The 21,046-nt window shown below is 50.6% G+C and overlaps 1 protein-coding gene across 1 annotated transcript; it reads left to right on the forward strand.

The window, feature by feature from the left end:
• Window positions 1-13,236: 13,236 nt before the first annotated feature.
• On the forward strand, window positions 13,237-20,285 carry ZIC5 (Zic family member 5; the record flags this gene model as incomplete). The annotated part of the gene is made up of 2 exons (XM_083437854.1): window positions 13,237-14,662; window positions 19,464-20,285. The coding sequence occupies 2 exons, from the start codon at window positions 13,237-13,239 to the stop codon at window positions 19,913-19,915; spliced, it is 1,878 nt and encodes a 625-aa protein (XP_083293980.1). The 3' UTR covers window positions 19,916-20,285.
• Between the last annotated feature and the right edge of the window lie 761 nt (window positions 20,286-21,046).

The following is a 21,046-nucleotide window of genomic DNA, read 5'->3' on the forward strand; positions in this document are numbered from 1 at the left end:
TGCTGCGCGAGCGGGAGAAAGAGCCGCGCGCCGACGACGAGAGTTCAGGCGCAGGCGGCCAGCCGAAGGGTATTAAAGCAGCTGAGGCGAGGGCGGGCGGGCAGCTCTGAGGGAAGAAGGCACAGAGAGGGGAGCGGGCGGAGGGGAGGGAGAGAGAGAGAGAGAGGGAGCCGAGGAGGGAGGGAAGAGGAGAGGGGCGGTGGGGGGGGGAGCGGGAGGGACGCAGAGGGGACTCGCCTTTCCCTGAGAAGGGGGGGGGGAGAAATGGGGGGGAAAGAGCTACCCACAACAACAACAACAACAGTACCACACACACAAGCCCGCTGGCGAAGAGATGTCACACCGCCACAGCCACACCGACAGCCTCTCTCTCTCTCACAAACAGGCGAGGAGATATATAGGCACACTCCCTCGCGCGCGCGCGCTCACGCACACGCCGGGGCGCGCGCGAGTGGCCGGCTCTCCCTCGCGCGCTACGCACACTCTCCGCTCAGAAAACAAACACACGGTTCTCGGCTGCGCTACTACCCCGCCCCGGTGCCCCCCTCCCCGCCTTCTCCAGCCCCTTCTCTGAAATGTTCGGGTCCCCCCCCCGTTCTTCTAACCACCCCTTGTTGTTGTTTTTAATATATATATATATAACACATATGTGTGTGTATATATAGATATATTATTCCCGTTCTTCTTCTTCTTCTCCTCCGCTGCCGCTGCCGCCACCTCCTCCGCCTCCCGCTCTGCCCGCCATTCGGTTCCGCCTCACGGGCTCCAAAGTTGCCGCCGCCGCCGCCGCTGTTCTCCTCACGAGAGGGAGGAATCGGGCGCCTCTTCCCTCGCCACAACCTCGCTCGCTTTAAGTTGGGGAGGAGGAGGAGGAGGGGACGAGATGGAGGGGGGGAGAGGAGGGGAGGGGAGGGGGAGAGATGCGGATTTGTAAAAGAAAAAAAAAAAAGAGAGAGAGAGAGGCAGCCCAGAACAATAACACAGGCGGAGGGGCGGAGGGGGGAGTGGAGCGCCCAAGGTCCGTCCCTCAGCCCGGGCGCGGGTCCCACTCAGGCACCGCCGCCAGCGCCCGCCATGGAGATGCTCCAGCCGTGAGATGCGGTCCTTCCTCCTCCTCCTCCTCCTCTTTTTTGGCGGGGGGGGGGCGGGTCGGTCCTCCTCCCTGGGCGCTGGCCGGCTTCTCCCTCTGCTCGCCTCTCGCCTCCGTCTGCTGGTTGCGGTGGGCGCCGCTGCTGTGGCTGCTTTTTATCCCCCCCTCCTCGCCACCCCCTTCTCCTCCTCCTCCTCCTCCTCCCAGCCTCTCCCGCTAGTTCCTAGGCTGGACTGGCAGCTCCTCTCCCACCGCCCCCTTTAACAGCAGCCAGGCCGATCTCCTGGCGCCGTCTCATTGGTCGGCCCGGCCCCATCAATCCAAGCCTTCCCCCCAAGGCGGGCTAATAGCCACTCGCGCGTCCCCTGGTCCGACCCGCCTCCCCTCCGCTCCCCCTCCCCTCCGCTCCCGCCCCGGGCAGAGGCGAGAGAGGGGCAGCGCTCGGATCATAGGGCAGCCAGAGGGTGGTTTGGGGGAGGGGGGCGCGGTGGGGAGGGGGGCGGGATCGGTTCCCGACGAGATCCAGTTTACCTCTCGGGTGCGTTTCTCGCGGGGAAACCGGACCAAAAGGACCCTTTGGGGTGGCGAGAGAGAGCGAGCGAGCAAAGCATGCGTTTTTTTGTTTTGTTTTTTAAGAGAGAGATTTGGGCGAGGGGGTGTCAAAGGAGAGGGAAACCACAGCAGATGGGAATATCTGGGATGGAGAATATCTGCGTGTGCGTTTTGTGAAAGATTCCGAGCGAAGGTGCCATTCAGATCCGCTAAAAACCGACGGGAGTTTCCCTCCCATCGATTCCAACAGGATATGGACTTCGCTGGGAGGCTGCTGACACGGGTGTAAATAGAGATGTCTCGGAGTAGTGTAAAAGAAAAGAGCGGGTTAGTGGGCGGTTGTCAGGAGGGGGCATGGGGAGCGAGCTGCATAGCGGGGAAGGGGTGTTGAAAAAAGCCACAACCCGTGATTGCAACCTTTTGCCGCTGCGTTTGTGTGTGTTTGTAACAAATCACATCGCAAAGCCTCACGAACGGAAATTTGCAAACTAGATTCTAAGATTGCTAACTGAAAATACACATTACACACTCCTGCCAGGACAGATCTGTTTCCTGAATGAGCTTGTTTAGATTAAAAAAATTTTAAAAACCACTCAAGCCTGCAATCCAAAGCAAATTTGCTGAGGAAATAAAAAGGGCTGTATCCAGAAATATTTGCCCGTCTTTTTAGGAAAAATAACAGCGGCCTTTCTTTTTCCCATTTAGGAATACAAATGATCTCTGTGGTCTTATGAGAATGGAAACTAGAAAAGGAAATGGGGTTGCTCCTGGGTTGGGGGTGTGTTCTATCCCCCCCCCCCTTAGGCCATATTAGCATAAGACAAAACCTTTTTACGCTTTCTGCTGTATTCTTTTGCACCTGCACAGGCCCATTTTCAAACCGATTTTGCGTCCTTGTAGGGGGAAGGAAGGAAGGAAGAAGATACAGGTACAGAGAGCTATTTAGATGTACCACGCACATACATAATGCGCAGATATAAATAGTACATCATCCATGATTTCCTTCCTTGATTAAATTACATTTTTATTTTGGCACGAAGATGCATTTTAGTCCATTGAAAACGCTGCATGAACGGACTCTGTTCTTTCTAGCTTCCTGGTGTAGCTTTAGGCGTGGATCTAGGCGCTGAAAGAGCCGTTTTTCGCTGTTCTCAGAACGAGCGTGAGCCTTGCACACCTCACGGCTGCGTGGCTCTTCCTTCCTCCAAATCGCAAACTGCCTCCATCGCTTCCTTGTCCGCAGCCCTCGGCCAGCTCCCTCAGTGCCCCTTGCCAGCTTGCAGGATGGAGGTGGTGGGGCGCTTCTCTCCCCCCCCCCCGCCCTTCTATGGACCCAACCAGCCTGCGTTTATCTGGGCCTGACTTCCCAACACACCCATCCACCTACCTATTTCTAAGTAGGTCCCCCCGCACCTTCCGACATCCAGAGACCTTGGAGGAGCAAGATAAACACCACGGAGCCTTGCGCGCAGTTCCTTTAGGCCCTGGTCTAAGGCGCGTCCGCCTGTAGGTAAATCCCATCGGCTTTATAGTGGAAGACTTTCAAGGAACTGTGACAAGGCTCCTAGAATATTTTTCGACAGAAGGGGGAAATCTCTTTCTCTCTCTCTCTCACTCACACACACACACACACACACACAAAATCCATGGCTAAAACAGTTTTTGAATGTAGCCTCAAGTCTCATTCACACATCCACCCACCCACACGTTTCTTTCTCTCTCCTTTCCTTTCTCTCAGATCCCTCCCCCGCTGTCTAACGGCCTCGGCGGCTTGTTCAGGACACTTTTGGGAGGTAAATTCGTAAATTCCGGCCGGAGTCCCCCGCAGGCTGGACGCCGCTTTTCTTTCAAACTTTCCCATTTCTCCCCTCCCGGTAGGAAACAGAGGAGCTGATCCAAGTTCAAAGCTAGATCGCCGTCCTTCCACCCCCTCCCCAGAAGTGCTTTATTTCTCTCCAAACAGCAAAAAAAAAAAAGCCTCCTTTTCTCCCCCCCCCCCAACCAATGTCACGGGGGTGAGAAGGAAAGGAAGGGAGTGGGGGGAGAAGAGGAGCCAAGAAAGAAACCTGCCGTCCCTTTCATGGGCCATTGGCCGGAGTACAGCCTTTAAAGCTCATTCTTTGCGAGGGAAGAAAGCGGCCAGCAGTCAAAATCCCTTCGGGAAGTGGGTTAGCAGGGCGAAGGGAAGGAGAGAAGGGATCGGAGTCCTCCTCAGCCAGAGTAGCTTTCTTGGGGGGCCCGGCCTACAGCCTGCTAGATACGTGACCGGTCTGTCACCATCGCCACCAGCTCTTGGGGAAACATGGCCCCCCCTGGTCTGTAAGTTTCCTTCCACGCTTCTGCTTTTTGCTTTTTGCTTTCTCCAAGCCTAGAACGAAGGAAAGGCAGCTTCGCTCAATGTCTCTCGCTGTCTTCGTCATTTTGCAATGATCTGCCGCTTCTGAGCTACCGTTCCCCTGCAACTGGCATCTGGGGGTGTGTGGGGTGGGGAACTCCACGGTATCCGTTTATCTCTAGGGCTGCGCCTTTGCTGGGTCCCCTTGATGGAGCTTATTTAGCTGTGGCTTGGCTTTCCTTTGACCCGAGGACAGGGCTGTCTCTGTGTAGGTGACTGTATAAGAATTATATTTGCAAAGGAAAGCTTGCTTCCAAACAAATCCCATTGACTTCAGCTCCCCCAGCTCCCCCACCCAAAAAGCGTCTAGAATCCAGCCTCCCCGTGTAGCCCGATCCTATGCACGTTTACTTCAGAGGTCCCACTGTGCTCAATCAAATTTACTGGCAAAATTATGCACCTCTGATTCAGCCTGAGTCGAAAATACTTTCGTGTGAAGTCAATGGGATTTACTCCCAAGCAAACAGGCAGAAGCCAACCAAGCGCAATGAGTTCTGAAACTGCATGCACCCTGACTTAGGAATTAATATGCAAGTGATTTAGCATCTTACTCCCGAGTAAGTATGCATAGGGTCAGGTTGTTCCGTCCCTTGATTTCAAGCTATGAATGGTTTTTCACCCCTATTGAAATCAAACTTTGGCTGGATCTGATCCAATAGGTTGTTATGTTTCTACGCTTCCTTTACTTCTTACTGAAATCAGTTAGATTTGTTTCCTAGCAAATATGGTGCTGGCTTCTGGTGGTGTTGCTGCTGTTGTTGTTAAATTGTACAAGACAGAAATGTGTGCAGAAGAGGTGTCTGATTTCTCCTGTAAAATCCAAATCCTGATTTGAGAAATCCTGTCAAGGCCCAGCCTCCTCTGCTTCACCCGAAAAGACTGGGAGGTGGACAAGCTCTCTTCGGTGGCTCCTCACTTGCCCACGATTGTTGTCTGTATCACAGACACTCGTAAATTCAACAGGCTCATCAACAGGATATTAAGTTGCAGGTCACCTTTGATATCCCCTCGCTCAGCCACTTCTAGGCCATTCGACCTCTGACCTCTGAAGACGGCATGTGCTGCTGGAGCGGGAAGAGCAGGGGGCAGAGAGCCTCCTTCTGTAAAAGGACATGTCGGAATAAGTTTTCTTTTTTATTTTCTTTTTTTTGTAAACGCTTTGTCAGGTTTTAGTCTACAAGAAGCCAAATATACAAGCAAAGTGGGAAGTCAATGAAAGTCTCAGCCAAAGTTGTAACTTTTAAATGCCTGAGTTTTTTTGGTTTTGGTTTTTTTTTAAAAAAAAGCCCAGGCTCACTACAACGCCTAGGGTGTCCACAGAGAAATACAGCGAAATGCCCTCCCACTATTAAAATTTATTATTCTCCGCCTTGGCCGGCGGTTTCAGTGTTATGCAGCAGCGGTGGGTTTTGGGGAGAGAGGAGTCTCAAGGAAGATAAGGCCTGCTTTGTGTTGGTTTTGCTAAGACCCGCATAATCCGCAAGACAAACCTCTCTGCCTGGTGCGTGTGTGTTTTAACCGCGGGCCACGATCCCGGCAAAAGTAGCCATTCATTTCAATGGGAGAGAGTTGAATCAGTGCTGAACTCCGCCTTTGAAATAGAAGACATGTGGAATGAATGCTCCATTTTTGCAAAATCGAGGTTAGGGAGTTCTTTGTTTTTTGTTTGCTTGTTTTTGTTTGCTTGTCTTTTGGTCGCTAGTTTTGGATTTATTATTTTCTTTTTCTTTTTTAAAGGACGCTTCACTGAGGACTTTGCTCTATTTACCTTGCCCTATCCTTTTTCGGCTCCTCTCCCTTTCAATGGGAGGCTGCCGCTGCGGGTTAGGGGAAGCAGGGCAAGTTGTCCGTAAGTAAAGCGCTCTCCTTTCCCGCTCTGGAGCGAATATGTAATACACTTTCTGCTGTCATTCATAAATAACGGGGCCATATGGGAACCATATTGCTTATACAAGGCCAGCCGTCAAAGTGTCACCGTTTGATTTATCGGAACAGCTTCTTCCAATCGTTGACCGTGGGGGGAAAAATAGAGGGAACCGGAAGGATGCGCCTATATAGGCTTATAGATACACATGTGTATCCGCACACACGTATTGCATTTCTCCCTCGTTTTCCCTCCTAAAAGTAGATGTGCACATTACGCATTATTTTAAAAAGGGGGGGGGGAGGGAGGAATTATGGGATAGCGAGACTATCAGAAATAGCATTATCAACTCATCAATGGCCCTCCTGTACCCCCTTGAGCGTGACAGCTTTGTTTCGGTTCTCTAAGGCTGCAGTCCTTTAGACACTTGCCCATGATGAGCAAGACCCACTGAATAGAGGGGGAATTATTTCTCAGTAAACGTGAAGTAGTAGATCAAGCAGTTGTTGCTCTATGATCGCATCAGCTTTATAATGCACTTTTTAAAAAAAAGTGATTAAAAGCTGATCAGTATGGCGCAGTTCCTTCCAGTAGCTGAGAATGATGGCACTGCAGTTTGGCTGCTAATTTTGGAAGATGCAGTTTAAGGAATCTCAGCTTTTAGTCTCCCACTTTATCTCCCTTTACCTGAGAGTAAGCCCCGTTGAACTCCATTCCACCCGTCGTGAGTAGAGGCTGTGTAGGACTGTTAACTGGGTAAGTCCACCATGCCAGTGCAACTTACTTCCAGGCAAACGTGCATAGGAGTTGTGCTGCCCGAGGATCTTCTAAAATAGTTTCCAAACCGAGCAAGCTTCCAAGCACATTTACACGGAATTAAATTCCATCGGGTTCAGTGGAAGTTATGATATGTTTACAAACGTTTGCAGTCTCAGTGTTGTAATTTCCCCAGCCAAAGGAAAAATCGTTATTAATCAAATAACATAGAAACAGAAAACCACTAAAGTACTCGGGACCTGCAGGAAGGGCCAAAAGTCCCTAGTCCAGCCTCCAACATCTCGCCATGACAGGGCTCCGAAAGACTCCCTATCTGAAACCCTGGAGAGCACCTGCTGGTTCGTGTTTTAGGCAATATCGAGTTACATGAACCGATTATCTGACCCTGTGTAAGGCAACTTCTTCTGTTTAAGTTGGTGTGCTTGTGATTTCTCTAAAAGCCTTCGCATTTTTATACTCCATAAAATGTCCTCAGATCTCTGGTTCCACGTCAGCATTCGGAGGCAATGTTGAGGGACAAAAGGAAAGGAGCGGGATGACGTTCCCCACGGGTAAATCATCCAGATGGTTGATATCTGTCATAGGACATTTTATATATACATATACCAACCATCAGAAATACTTCTTATATGCCCTCCTTTATGTCATCCCACTTCCCAAGTATGTAAGGAAGATCACAAGCCTATGCATGTTTACTTGGAAGTCTCGCGGGTTTAAATGGGGCTTACTTCTAAGTAAGTGCATGCAGGATTGCAGCCTTGATCTTGAAACTTGGCTGCGTATGCCCGCCAGACTAAAGCAGGACATTCCCCACAACATACATGGGTCATTTTAGTATGCAATCCTACACCCACTTACCTGCGAGTAAGCCCCATTGAACGGAATAGCACGTCCTTCTGAGCAGAGTTGTGGACATGTATAGGCTTGCACTCTTGTTGGTGATGTTGCTTTGTTTTTATCTAACAAAATTCACACCGCTTGGTTGTAACAGGACCTCTAAGCGGTTTCCAAAAAATAAAAAGGAACATTGAAATTGTCGATAAAAGACATGAGTTAGAGTCATTTGTTTGGTGTGGATCTATGCACTGGCGAAGGAAGAGGAGTGCCACTGGATCTGTGGAGCCCCTCTTTAGCAAGGCAGAACAAGTCACCTCTGGCACTGAAACAACCAGCTATGTTTTGCCAGGCTAGGCACAAATGTGCAATGGTAAGAGGCACAGACAGCAATTGTGTATGTGTGGAGAGGGTGAAGGGGTGTGTGGGTGTTGTAAGCAAACCCCTTAATATGTCACAGGGAGAGAGAGGGTTCATTGAAAGGAAACCACTCTCCCCCACCCTTTAAAAATGATTTGTTTCCAAGGTAGTTTAATCGATCTAGGAATTAAACAACATATTTGGGCAGTTTGGCTTCCGTGCGCCAGTAAATTTTCATATGGAAAAACGCATTCCCTTGGCAAGTTGCGTATCACCCACTTTCCCGTGGAAATCACTTCTGAGAAAAACCCACTGACATATCAGGCTGCGCCCCCGAGACCCCACTTCTGAGCAAGGCAGAAGGGCCCGCGGGCCCTGTAGGAAGCCTTGAACTAGTCCCTTGACGAGGCAAGAGCCCTACTGAAGAAGGAACGCTTTTAACCCGTTCCTGCCTGCCTCCTCTCCAATGGTGCGCTTTCCTCCCCCTCTTTCTGCTGCCCTTCTCCAGAGCGCTTTGTGCAAGTGCTTGGGCCTGTCGCCGAAAGCCAGCTTGGCAGCCACCAGGCACACCTGACAGGTCGGGTCATGTTAAGTGGCAGAGGTGGAGAGAGGGAGAGAGAGAAGGAGCCTGCGCTCAGGGGAACAGAAGAACAACCAGAGTGGTTAGACAAGCCACGAAGAGTCCGGGACTCAGCTCCGCGAGTGTATTACTGGTTTCATTTAGGGATGTTGGGTAGCTGGTTGGGGCGAGGGGTGTCCAGCTTTTCCTTTACGCGCAGCGCCATCAAGGACGGGGCGAGGGTGGTGGTGGCGGATAAGGGGAGGGAGGATCCAAGCGCAGCCAGCAGACTCCGAGGGTGCTGGCGGGGGAGGAAAATGGGTGGCCCCCCTCCCCTCCAGCTGCCCTCGACGAGACCTGCCTTTCCTAAACAAAGCTGTGCTGGCTTCCATGAACGCTACGTCTAAGTAAGTACTACGCAGAGCTGACCTCTGCGTCGTCTCGTGGGTAGGAATCCAAGGCGCGCGTCCCGAGGAGAATCCGCGTCTTCGCCAGAACAGCTTAGCAGGTTTGCGCGGAAGTTAAGTCCAAAGCTAGACAACAGGACTTACTCCCGTGCAAGTGTGCGCGCAGGATTTTTCAAGAGTGTGTGTGTCTGTTTGTTTTGTCTGCCTGAAGAATCCCGTGCCTCTACTGCCTGCACGGCTGTTTTTTCCTTTTCTTTTTTTTTAAAAAAAGATCTTCTTGAGAAGAGCTGTTAATTGCTCTCTCGTTTTAATTGTTCCCCAGAAGGCATTTTCCCTCTTCTGGAATATCGTCCCCCCCTCCCGCTAAATATCAATAACATGTGTGCACTAAAGACAACTACTTGCAAATGGGCTTCGTGATCATTAGCATATATTTGCATAATGCCGCCGTCAAACAAATGCCGTAAGCAGCAAGCAAACAAAAACACGAACTCTGGAGAGCTGATTTGCTAAACGTGCCGTGGACTGAAATTAATAAAGAAAGAAAAGAAAAGAAAAGAAAAGAGGGGAAGTAAAGAAGCGGGGGAGGAAGGGGGGACAGCAAAAAAAACGTGAGGAGGAGAAGAGATTCCAGATTTAATAGATTGACGGTTTAGAATCAAATAGTGTGTTTGTTCGCTTACTTGGAATAACATACATTTCGGAATTACGGTGCACATCTCTGCCTTGACCAGGAAGAGACTTACAGCAATCTTAAAATCCCTGGCATCTCCAGGAAGGGCCAGGAGAGACCCCTGTCTGAAATCCTGGAGAGCCTGCCAGTCAGTGTAGGCAATACTGAGATAGATAGACCAATGGCCTGGCTCGGTATAAGGCCGTGTCCCTTATTCAGAGGCTAGAATAGTCCACAGTGCCCTTTCTATCTGTATGGAACGTTTGCGGCACCACCCAGCCAGCGCGAATTGCCCATAAGCCCCATTGGCTTCAATGGGAAGATTGCTTAAGTTTTGCTGGACCGTGCCTCTTGTTTGTAACGTGCACGGTTTCTCCCGTGCGTGCCCTCGCAGTGCAGCTGACAGTATGCAAATTTAATGCAAGAAACAGCATGCTTCTTCAGAAGTTGCCTTATCGCAAAGATAACCCTTTCACTGATAGCAGCTGGGGAAAATCATAGGTTTGAATTAATCTGCCTGCAAGTCCACTACAACTTTCACGATATAACCCACGATTAAAAAGCCTTATTCGCTACCTGCCATCCATGTTTGTCTGTCCACCCAGCCATCTCTCCGCTGTTTATAGTCCCCACAAACAAGGGAATTGATCAGCGACATATATTTGAATTAAGACGCACTAAATCGATGACAGATCCATATCACGCTGCGTTTAACAAGAGTTGTACACGGAGGCCAGGACATAACTTCCAAACTATTATTCAGGTTTGGAACTCCCCCTCCCCGCGCCCCGTTTAAACCATTACATATCGGAAATTCAAGTATAACTCAATATATTTTTCATACTTAAAAAAACAAGAAATTCCTGTTTCGAAAGAAGCTTTCATTTCATTCGAAAACTATCTATCAGGCAACCCAGCCCCCTCTTTTTTAAAAGACCCACATACTGTAGCCTTCCCCCCCCAAAAAAATCAAAATTGATGAGCAATCAAGCTTCAAAATGAATTTGGAAAGACGTTGATGCCCTGCGGAGCCGGCTTTGGGGGCAAAATAATAATAATAGTGAGTTGCACCACACCGGTATGCTTATGTGTGTGTCTTTTAACTTTGTACGGTGTCTGTAAAGCTGCAATCCTAAACACACTAGGGAATAAGACCCATTGGAGGCAGTGGGTCTTACTTCAGAGAAAACAGGCGCGAGGTTGCACGAGGCGAAAAGAGGACGTGAAGCTCGCATGTTAATAGTTGGGTTGCAAGATCTCTTTATGGAAACCCCTGAAATGAATGTATCAAACGCCTGGCCGCCTGCGCGATGCGCTAACTCGGCGACCTAAGGGCTAGTTGGAGAGCTGTTGGCGATTTTCACGTGGTCCCTAACAGAAAGATTTTCTCCCTCTCTCATATTCTCCATCTCTCTCTCTTTTAACTTAAAAATGGGGAATGCGTCTGACTGCATGTACTCCGAGGGCTGAAATTGGCTCACCTCGTCTCCGCCTGTTTCAAATTAGGCGCAGAACTACTGGAAAGACGCGTTGCCAAAAAGTCAGCCTTTACCATGCAGTGCGGCGTGTTGAACCAAGTGCTAGCGCCGCCCCAAGAGCTTTTCGGTGCTATTTCAGGCGCTGCTACTTTGCATTATGGAAATACTACTGCCTATTTCTGTTCCAGGACTTGCTCCCGCTGCGGCGACTAAGTTTTGTTCAGCTTTGCCGGTCGCGAAAAGAAGGAAGGCGACGTCCCTCCTCCTTTATTTTCAGAGCTGAAAGCTCAGTCCCACCCACACCCCGCTTTTCGGGCGCATTTGATTTTTTTTTTAAAGGAAATGTGCAGGTGTTTGCCGCTCCATTCGTAAATTCAGTTAATTTGTAATAGGTCTCCCAAGTTTTCAACAGAACCCACACATCTATTTAAATTAATGGACTTGTACCAAATGAGGAGGGGTAGGGAAAACGCACGGATTCGGATCGGGGCGCCAACCTCTACCCCTGCTCCGGTTCGATCCGCAAGCGTACATTTCCCAGTATCCTACAGACCCCACCAGCATCCTCGCAGGAAACGTCCACGCGAAATTTCCCCCGAGGACTGTACACCTGTTCCTCAAATAAGTCCCAGCAGCTCAAAGGCAGGCTTTCCTCCCAGACCGCTGGCGTGCAGGAGCGTACGCGGGGATTTAGGGTTTTCCTGTGTAAACAGGGCGGAAAGTTCAGGAAAACGGTGGAGGCGGGAGTGTTGGAAGGAGAGAGAAGAATCGTACAAAAGGATGGCGCATCCTGAGGATTCATTCTATCAGCCACGTTTTTAAAAAGAGCACGAACTGACTGATCTATTTTTAGGCATCATTGAGATGGAGAAGCGGATCTGACGTCTCCTGCGAGACTCAGCCGTTTGAGATGAAACCCCCCCCCCTGCCCTCAAAACTAATTCTTTTTACACCAGCTTATGGGAGCAGTTATTTCCATTACTTAGGGAAATGAATCGTTGTAGTTCTTTCCACACAGTCACGAAGAAACTCTCATGAAGCATTTGTTGCGTATCTTGACTACCGCAGTCGTGTCTCGGCGTTTAAGGCAACAGCTTATATTCACATCTATTCTGAAGCCAGTAATAATTGTAACTGCACCAAAATATCTCCTTCCAATCGACGCTTCGGTCCTAAGCACATGTGCTGGAGAGGAAGAGTCAATGAAAGCAACGGGACTTTCATATGCGCTTGTATATGAATTACACAGCTCCCCATCCACTTGTTGAGTTTGTATTTATTTGTGCGATTTGCTTCCATACAATTCATTTAGGGCGCATTTATTTTAGGGCGTTTAGGACGCTCGCCTTGCATACTGAGTCTACCTATAAGTAGTTACAAAGAAGCTTTCAGTCTGGTGGGTGCCATCGCAGCCCTACGCTCCAAGTCCTAAAAATAGACACATAGAATCATAGCGTTGGAAGGAACCCCCGGGTCATCTAGCCCAACCCTCGGCAACACAGGAATGTCAACTCCATTATACATGGCAGATGGCCATCCAACCTCTGCTTAAAACCCTCCCAAGTGCCTTATGTCGTTCTCACCAAGGTGTAAAGTATGTCATTACCAATTATCATGGGTTGTTGTACCAAGGATCCTTTTTCACACGAGCAAATGCCCTCCCGGTGTGTTTTTAAGTTTGGGCACAAACACTCTTTGAAACTTGCAGCTGATGTGCCCGCAAGAACATTATGCCGACTCTCAGTAGGCAGTGGAAGGAAGCCTTGTTTCGCAAGGCGGTTTCAGGCTGGGCAAAAAGTTGCGGCAGCTCCTCACTGAACAGCTCATATCAGGGTCGTGAGTTCGATTCCCACGCTGGGCGAAAGATTCCTGCGTTTCAGGGGGGTTGGACTAGATGACCCTGGGGTCCCTTCCAACTCTACAATTCTATCCCAGGTAACTGGGAAGCAGAAACTCTCCTTTGCGCGCCTGGAGCGAGATCCGGGCTGCCTTCCCTGACAGTTTCCAAGCAAGCGTGCCGCCGCGTGTTTCCCCCTGGCACGCCGCTCGCTTGGCACTCCCTCTGCGGCTGGGCGCTAACTTTTCCCCCTTCCTTCCTTTCAGCAAGTGCAACTTTTTTTTGGGGGGGGGGAGGGAGAAACGCGCGCGAGAGCGAGAAAAGGGGCGTCGGGGGGGTGGGGAGAGCGAGCGAGAGCGCGAAAGCAGACAAGAGCGCGAGGGCGGTTCCCCGCTGAGCGCCCGGCCTGAATGGGAGCCAATCGCGCTGGCCTGGCCTCTGCCAATCACCGGCCTCCCTCCAATCCCACCCGCGCACATTTCCAAACTCTGGTTCCCAACCGCGCCGCTCAAATGTGCCGAGCGCTCTGCCAATCGCTGGAGGCCAGAGCGGGGAGAGGATGGCAGCAGCAGCCGAGTTGGGAAACGGAGCAGACAAAAGAAGTTAAAGAGCCGCTTAATCGCTCCATGTTTGGCAAGGCGGCGGCGCTGGCCACGGCGGCAGCAACAGCCTCGGCGGCAGCGGCGGCGGCAGGCAGGGGGAGGAAGGCCACCGCCCCCTCGGGGCCGGCCCAGGCGACCCCCTCGCGCCTGGATGGGCCCCGGGGCTGCGGCGCCATGGAGCCCGCGCTGAGTTGCAAGAGGAGCCCCAGCCTGCGCTTGGCCGACCTGGCCGCATTGCATGGCGTCGGAGGAGGAGGAGGCAGCAGCGCCACCAGCGGTGGCGGCTTCCAGCCCTTGCACCCGGGGGACCTGGGCTCCTCGGACCCGGCTGCCGCGGCCCCCTTCGGGCCGGAGCACGTGGCGTCGGGGGCGCTCAAGTTGAGCCCGGCCGGCGCCGAGGCCGCCTTCGCCGCGTCGTCGCAGGCGGGCGCCAACGGCGCGGCCGGCAGCCCCTCGTACGCGGCGCCGCGGCGGGCCGAGCGGCCTCTGCAGCAACACCCGGCCAGCTCGCCCATGTTCATCTCGTCGGCGGGCACCTACGGCGCCGGCGGCGAGCAGCCTCACGCCGCCGCCTTCCCGGGGCTGCACGACCACCCGGCGGGCCCGTCCGGAGGCCACCACCCGCTCAACGGGCAGATGCGGCTGGGGCTGGCCGTCGCTGCGGCTGCCGCGGCGGCTGCCGAGTTTTACGGGCGCGTGGAGCCCTTCCGCCCGTCGTCCGTGGCGGCCGCCGCCGCCGCCTCCGAAGCGTCCTACGGCGCCGCGCCGCAAGGCTACCCGGTCAACTTGGCGGCGGCCGTCCTGCAACAGGCGCCAGCGCCTCCCGCACATGCGCACCACGCGCCTCCCCACCATCACCACCCGGCGGGCGCCTCCTCCGCTGCCGCCGCCGCCGCCTTCCTGCGCTACATGCGGCAGCCCATCAAGCAAGAGCTGATCTGCAAGTGGATCGAGGCCGAGGCGGCCGCGCCGCCCTGCTCGCAGACCTACAGCACCATGCACGAGCTGGTCAATCACGTCACGGTGGAGCACGTCGGCGGGCCCGAGCAGAGCAGCCACGTGTGCTTCTGGGAGGAGTGTCCCCGCGAAGGGAAGCCCTTCAAGGCCAAGTACAAGCTCATCAACCACATTCGCGTGCACACGGGCGAGAAGCCCTTCCCGTGCCCCTTCCCCGGCTGCGGGAAGGTCTTCGCGCGCTCCGAGAACCTCAAGATCCACAAAAGGACGCACACAGGTGGGTAGCACGACAGGAGCGCGCGCCTTCTCTGGCCGCGTCTCTCCGGCGCGCGGTTCTGGCTTCTTTTCTCTACCCCCTCCTCCCTCCTTCCTCTATCTCCTACGTACCCTCAGACGTGTGACGTTTGTCATGAATAAGTAATTTCACCAGCTCTTTGGGGCTGCAGCGGGAGAGTGAGTCTTCCTTGATATGTCTGCGTTGTCTGTGTATGCGTGGTTTGGGAATGGCTCGCGGGTCTTCCGCGTTGTGCCCGCTGCGGTTTTGGTGAGAGCGAGGAAGGCTTCCCGGCGCCACAGAATTCCTCAGCAGGCAAACTAAGAGCGCTGTGGATAGCTAGGAGCTCCCACGAAAGTGGGAAGAACGGAGGAGTCCCACGAAGGCCTGCGGTGTGCCCAGCAGGAGTGCCAGTTTGGCCCCGCGACCGTGGCTGCCCGGGGCTGTGGGTGCTATGCAGCGTACATGGTCCTGGCGACGAAATTTGTGGGTGCCAGGCCAGATCCCTTCATGGTGAATTTTGTGGGTCCTCGGGCACCAGGGGCCCAGGGAGCCGGCACCTATGGTGTCCAGTACTCCTCTTAGATAGTGGAAAGAAAGGGCAAACCCCAAACTTTATTCTGGTCAATTCACTTTTCAAAAAGTTTCTCCTATGCTTTTATTTGTTTGGGTTTTGTTTTCTTTTTTATATATGAAGAAGAGAGTCAGGGGATTTGATCATGTTGCCTCTTAAGAGGGGGTACCTTTCAAATGAGACCACCAATATTTTACTTTCCCTGGGGGGAGTTTTTCTCCCTTAGTTGTTTTTGGGGAAGTGATAGGCAAGGGCTTTTAGAAGATACGTTGTTGGTTTAAAGGTGTGTTTCGATGGAGGGAGCGCTGCTATAGCGATTCGGAATAGTGCTTTTGAGAACAAATGGGAAGGGAAGGCGACGCGGGTGTGCCTTTGTGCGTGTCTCCGCCAGACTAGCCATTTCAATGAAGTTCCGTTTATGGCGCTGTATCTTTTACAGCTTGGTTTTGATTTGCCCCTGGCCTTTTGGCTTCACTTAAAAGGCGGTTGGGATTTATAGTTGCGTGTAGACAGATATGATCCACCGGAGGCTGCTTATAGGGAAGGGGGGGGCAAAGGCCGGAGGGGGCTCCACCTAATTGTTTTCATGATTTATTGTGTGTTGTTGCAAAAAAAAAAAAAAGGGAAAAGGAAAGGGGGGTGGCGAGGCGGACAAGGTGCAACGCGCTGTTCAAACTCCCATGCAAATAGCCCCTGGCGGCAAAAGCTATCGATTTTTAGATGGTGAATCCGCAGGGTTGAGCCCATCTGTGCGAGCCCTGAGCACCCCCCTCCCACGCAACCCCATGGAGCGGGGAGTGGGGGGGGTGGATCTGTCCTGCAAGCGAAGAGGAGCGCGGTGCTTTTAGGCCTTGGAGGCCGAGTCTGCTCCGGAAGGGCCTTACTGGGAGTTTTGCAGACTCTCCTAAAGAAGATGCTTGCAACTTGCAAGGGCTGGTTTCTGTGCAGTAATCGTAGGGCTCCCGCCCGGGGAAAACCCTGCTGGTGCTCTGGGAGGAGGGGCAGGAAGAAAGCATCGCGAGGGCTTTCCAGCTCGTCCTTCCGTTCACACAGCTCCTTTTCCAGCTGGAGAACTCCGATGTTCGGCTCATCTCGCCCTCGCCCGCTTGAGGCTGCCCACACAGTGCCCTTGCTACTGCCGCTGGGAAGAGGATCCGAGTCTGGTTCCTTCGGGCCGAGGCTCTTGCAGGTGGGAGAATAGCTGGAGCCCCGCCGCTCCTCCTGACCGGTGCTCGTCGGTCGGGTAGGGATCCGAAGCCGGCCCGATCCCCACCGCCTGTTGCAGACAAAAGACCCACGACTGAAGATCCGGAGGGGCCGAGGAGCGCCGCAGAAAGCTGCTCGGTGTTTTTTCTGCAACAGTGTTGCAGGGGCACACAGTTGCAAAACGCTTCTGCACGGTTTGCAAGATCCGGTGCTGGCAGGGAACTCTTTCCACGGCCACGTGCTGGCACGGAAGCCCTGGCCAGGGAGCTCGAGTTGACTGTAGCATAAGCAGCTCTATTGCCCGTTAACAGCTCCACTTTCTCCTCTTGCGGGCGAGGGCAAAACGACTCCCCGGAAGCCGAGGAGAGCGGCTTCAGGCGCCCTTTTCCCCTTCTCTCCAGGAGGTTCCTCCTGCCCAACCGAGGGGTCCCTGATTCCCAGGCCCGGGAGTCAAAATGCTCCGCCTCCCGCTTCATTTGGCGCAGCCAAACGGGAGTTTAAGATTGTCCGGAGCAACCTCGGCATTTCTGTGCGTAATTTTGCAATCTCGCGCCCTTCTTGGTTTCTTCTCGCTTAGGGCTTGTCCCCTAAGACCAGAATAGGTTCGTGTTAACGTAAGAAATTTGAGTTTCAAGATCAAGGATCGTATGTTTGGGTTTAAGCAGCAAATGAGTTTTCCTCTTCCCTCCCTGTTTTTTGTTCTGTTTGGTTGAGAACGAGTTGAGCTCCCAATGGCGGTGGGGGGAAATCGCCCTGCGCTTGGCTTTCGTGTGGTTGGTTTTGTTTTTAAAGATAGCCGGCGGCTTCTCTCTTGATCGATGCCGCAAGTTGTTGCCTCCCTGAGCCCTGAACCGCTCGCGCGGTTTGTGGAAACGGGCCGCCGACCTCGCTTCGAATTAGTAGGCGGTGAAGTTTCCTTTCTCGGCGCGCAAAAGGGAGCGAGCAGCCTTTTCCTCAGCGGGAACCGTTGCTTTTCGACTGCGCATCTCTCGGCTTAAAACCGAGATAATCTGCAAATGGTTAAACTCTGACGTGAACCTTTCGTCAGAGACAAGACCAAAATAAACATCAGGATGGCATGGGCATCTCGCTTCGGGATGTATGAGTATAGCAACCAGGGCATCCCTTGAAAGTCGGTCCTCTTCCCAAAACCTAGTGCTGCTGGCCTTAATTAAATATATATATTAAAAAATAGAGTCGACCGAAGTTAAAAGTAGACAAATCTGATTAGCGATTGCTGAAACATGTTCTAGACAGACAAATGCACATGCAAACCCAATTATGCCATATTTTGAAGAGCAAGAAATAAGACACATTTTCTGGCTTCTACATTTAACTATGGACACCTATGGCCACTATCATTTTTAAAAAGAGAATGTGTCCTGGAAAAAAAGGACATATAGTAACCCTAAAATGCTTTCCTTAAATAAATAGCAAAACACCAACCTTCTGTCTCAGGATATTTCAGCTGAAAGGACTACACTAGGCTATGTTGACCAGAATGATCCGAAACACAGTTACTTGGAAGTAACTGAGCTCAGTGGCCTGACTTGCTGCCAAGTGAATAGGCTTGGCACTGAGGTTTGGATCTTTTACCTTTTTCATGTAGAATCTTTATCCCATTTTATAGCAACGACATTTCGTTGGAAATACTTTTGAGACTTCTGAAAGGCTGTATAATTTCTGTTCAATTGCCACATATCACCAGGAGACGTTTTCTGGTTGAAATAATGCATTTGTGATTGAAGTAGAATTGGTAAGTTGGGATCTGCCTGTATTTACACAGGAAAAGGAATGCCATAAATTAAACCTTCTGCCTTTCCCAAAAAGGAGTAGATAGATGCTGTTTTCACCAGTAAAACAACAAAGGTCGCAATCCTACATGTGCTTACCTGGAAGCCAAGTGGAACTATGTAGTATTTCTGAGTAAACATACTCAAGATTGAGTTGGATGAAAATACTGAATTACCTTGTTGACTAGGAAACACTTATTATTATTGGGGTGCAATCCTGATGTCTTATTTGGGTGTCTATAAATAAAATTCATATTTTAGCATATTTTTGCCTCCATGTATGGATGGGATTAATTTTTTTAAAAAATCCCTTTTTGAAATAAAGTAACGCTAAACCCATGTCCACTTGTGGCAGCAGAAATTATTCCTGCCTTTTTGCTCCCAGAACCTTGGAAAATAATTGTAGAATTGCATTACACCTTGGAGCCAGTGAGATATGCCAGAAGTAAAGGCCCTGAGGGTGGCTTTCACAATCACCCTCAAGGTGCACATTAAACCTATTTAAACAGATTCACCATCTTATTTCGAAGCATAAACTAGTTCTAGGTAAAGAGATCTTGGCCAGCTCACTGCTCACGGAGTGGGTAGCTTTCTCAATAATGAGCAAGCTGTAAAAAGCTAAGAATGTCAGAGAAGGGAGGGGAAGAGAGGGTGCCCCTCTTTGAGAGCCTGATCTGTTGACAATGGTTTAAAAAAAAGGAAAAGAGGGAGAGCAATGTGTTTAAACAGGTGCTACTTTTATTTTAGAAAAAGGGGAATCTCCTCTTGCAAACCACAAGGGAAGGGATTAGGACAATATGGGTTTGTCTGGAGATAATGCCATATCCGTGTATGGACATGTAAGCCCCTACTTTAATCCATCATTTAAATTTTTCATTTGCAAGAGAAATATGGGCATGGAATAAGGAGGGACATTCCCATTGTCCTCGATATGTTTATCTGAATGTCATGATCACAGTTTAGAAAATATTCTTTAACATTGTGGACTACATTTTTGAGCAAATGTAAACCTGCTCACTCTCTCTGTGTAATAATAATGATTGAAAAGTTAAGCTGTTGTAGGGATGGTAAAGACTGGAGTCAATTTTATCTGCTGAGTCTTTGTTTTGCAATCCTCTCTAGTCTCTGTCTCCCCTGTTCCTGTGTTTGGTTTGACATGTAAATTCAAAGTTTTGGGATTTCTTTCTTTCCTTTCACAAAGAGGTCCATTATGGATGTTTTTCTCTTTCAGGAGAGAAGCCTTTTAAATGTGAATTTGATGGCTGCGACAGGAAGTTTGCCAATAGCAGTGACAGAAAGAAACACTCTCATGTCCACACCAGTGACAAGCCATATTTCTGCAAAGTCAGAGGCTGTGACAAGTCTTACACACATCCGAGCTCCTTGCGCAAGCACATGAAGATCCATTGCAAATCCCCGCCGCCTTCTCCTACCCCAGGATCTCATGGCTACCAACCCACGGGGACACCACTGGGTGCCCCTCTGTCCCCTCTCCAGGACTCTGGCAGGGGCCGCCCTGTCAACCTTTCTCCTCAGGTCACCAATCTCAATGAATGGTATGTGTGCCAGGCCACTGGGGCCCCGAACCACCTCCATACGCCATCCAGTAATGCCACATCTTCTGAGGAGGAAGAGAACGAGGAAGAAATTTATAGGAACTCTGAGACAAGAACTATTCATTAGAACTGGGAGGGAGGCAGAACTTTGAAGATGGCACGATCATGCCATCTTGGTTAATTTGGGCTATTTATTCAGTATTATGAAACCCTATGGTGTTTGTAACATGTAACTAATTTAATTAAGACATTGGACTTGTGTGTCTCTCTCTTTTTTAATTAAAAAGAATAATCTTTTTTAAAAAAGCAAACCACCAAGCTGGACTGAAACAGTAATCCATTGTGCATCTTCCCTACCCTACCCTATGTTTATGGAAGACGTCAGAGGAGTTTACCTTTGTGTTGCTTGATCTTCAGTGTGTGCCCTGCCAGGTTGACAATTCGGTGTGATAGTTTTCCCAAAATAAAAGCAGGAGGAATGTGGCTTATGAATGTAACTGGGAAGCTAATGGGCTTTCTCTGTGCCAGGAGTGGATTCCTTAAGCTTGTCCACCTATTTTTGAAAAGGCACGTTCTTCCATCTAGGCCTCTATCCCACAGCCATCACCTGTGAAACTGCCAACTGGTTTCTTGCATCCAAGTACTGTATATGTACGTGTACGATAATGTATAGGTACAGTTCACTGCCTCTGAAATCTTAAGATCTCAAAACGGAATGCTGAAACATAGACCGTGGGTTGCAGTTTGCATCGCACTACTAAAACCAATGTTGAAATTCACCACCACAAGATTCAAGGTGGCACCTTTATAGAGCAGTGCTAAATTTGCTTATATGGAAGATCAGTCCATTGTTTTAAATGGAACTCGCTTCCAAGTAAATATGCTGGGTGGGTGGGAGGGAGAGCAGTCACAATCCTAGTTGTGTAGGATTTCACAAACGCTATTGAGCAAGGGGGGTTGGGTTTTGTTTCATTTTATTTCTTTAGCCATCTGATCCTAAACATGCTTACTCGGAAGAAAGTTGCACTGAAGGGGCTTACTTCCAATAAGAATACTTAAGAACAGTACTGTTAGGCAGTACCTTATACACACTGGTGTGACTGTAAGTCCCATTGAATTCAATAGGACTTACTTCTGAGTAGACCTCCACATGATTGCACTGTTAATGTCTCAATTATTTTAATTTTCCTTTCCTTTCCTTTTTTTTAATGTCTTTCTAAGCTCTAACCCTGAAAGGGGAGTGAATTAAATCAGTTGC

Source organism: Podarcis tiliguerta (assembly GCF_965153285.1).
Source record: "Podarcis tiliguerta genome assembly, chromosome: 4".
Taxonomy (NCBI): domain Eukaryota; kingdom Metazoa; phylum Chordata; class Lepidosauria; order Squamata; family Lacertidae; genus Podarcis; species Podarcis tiliguerta.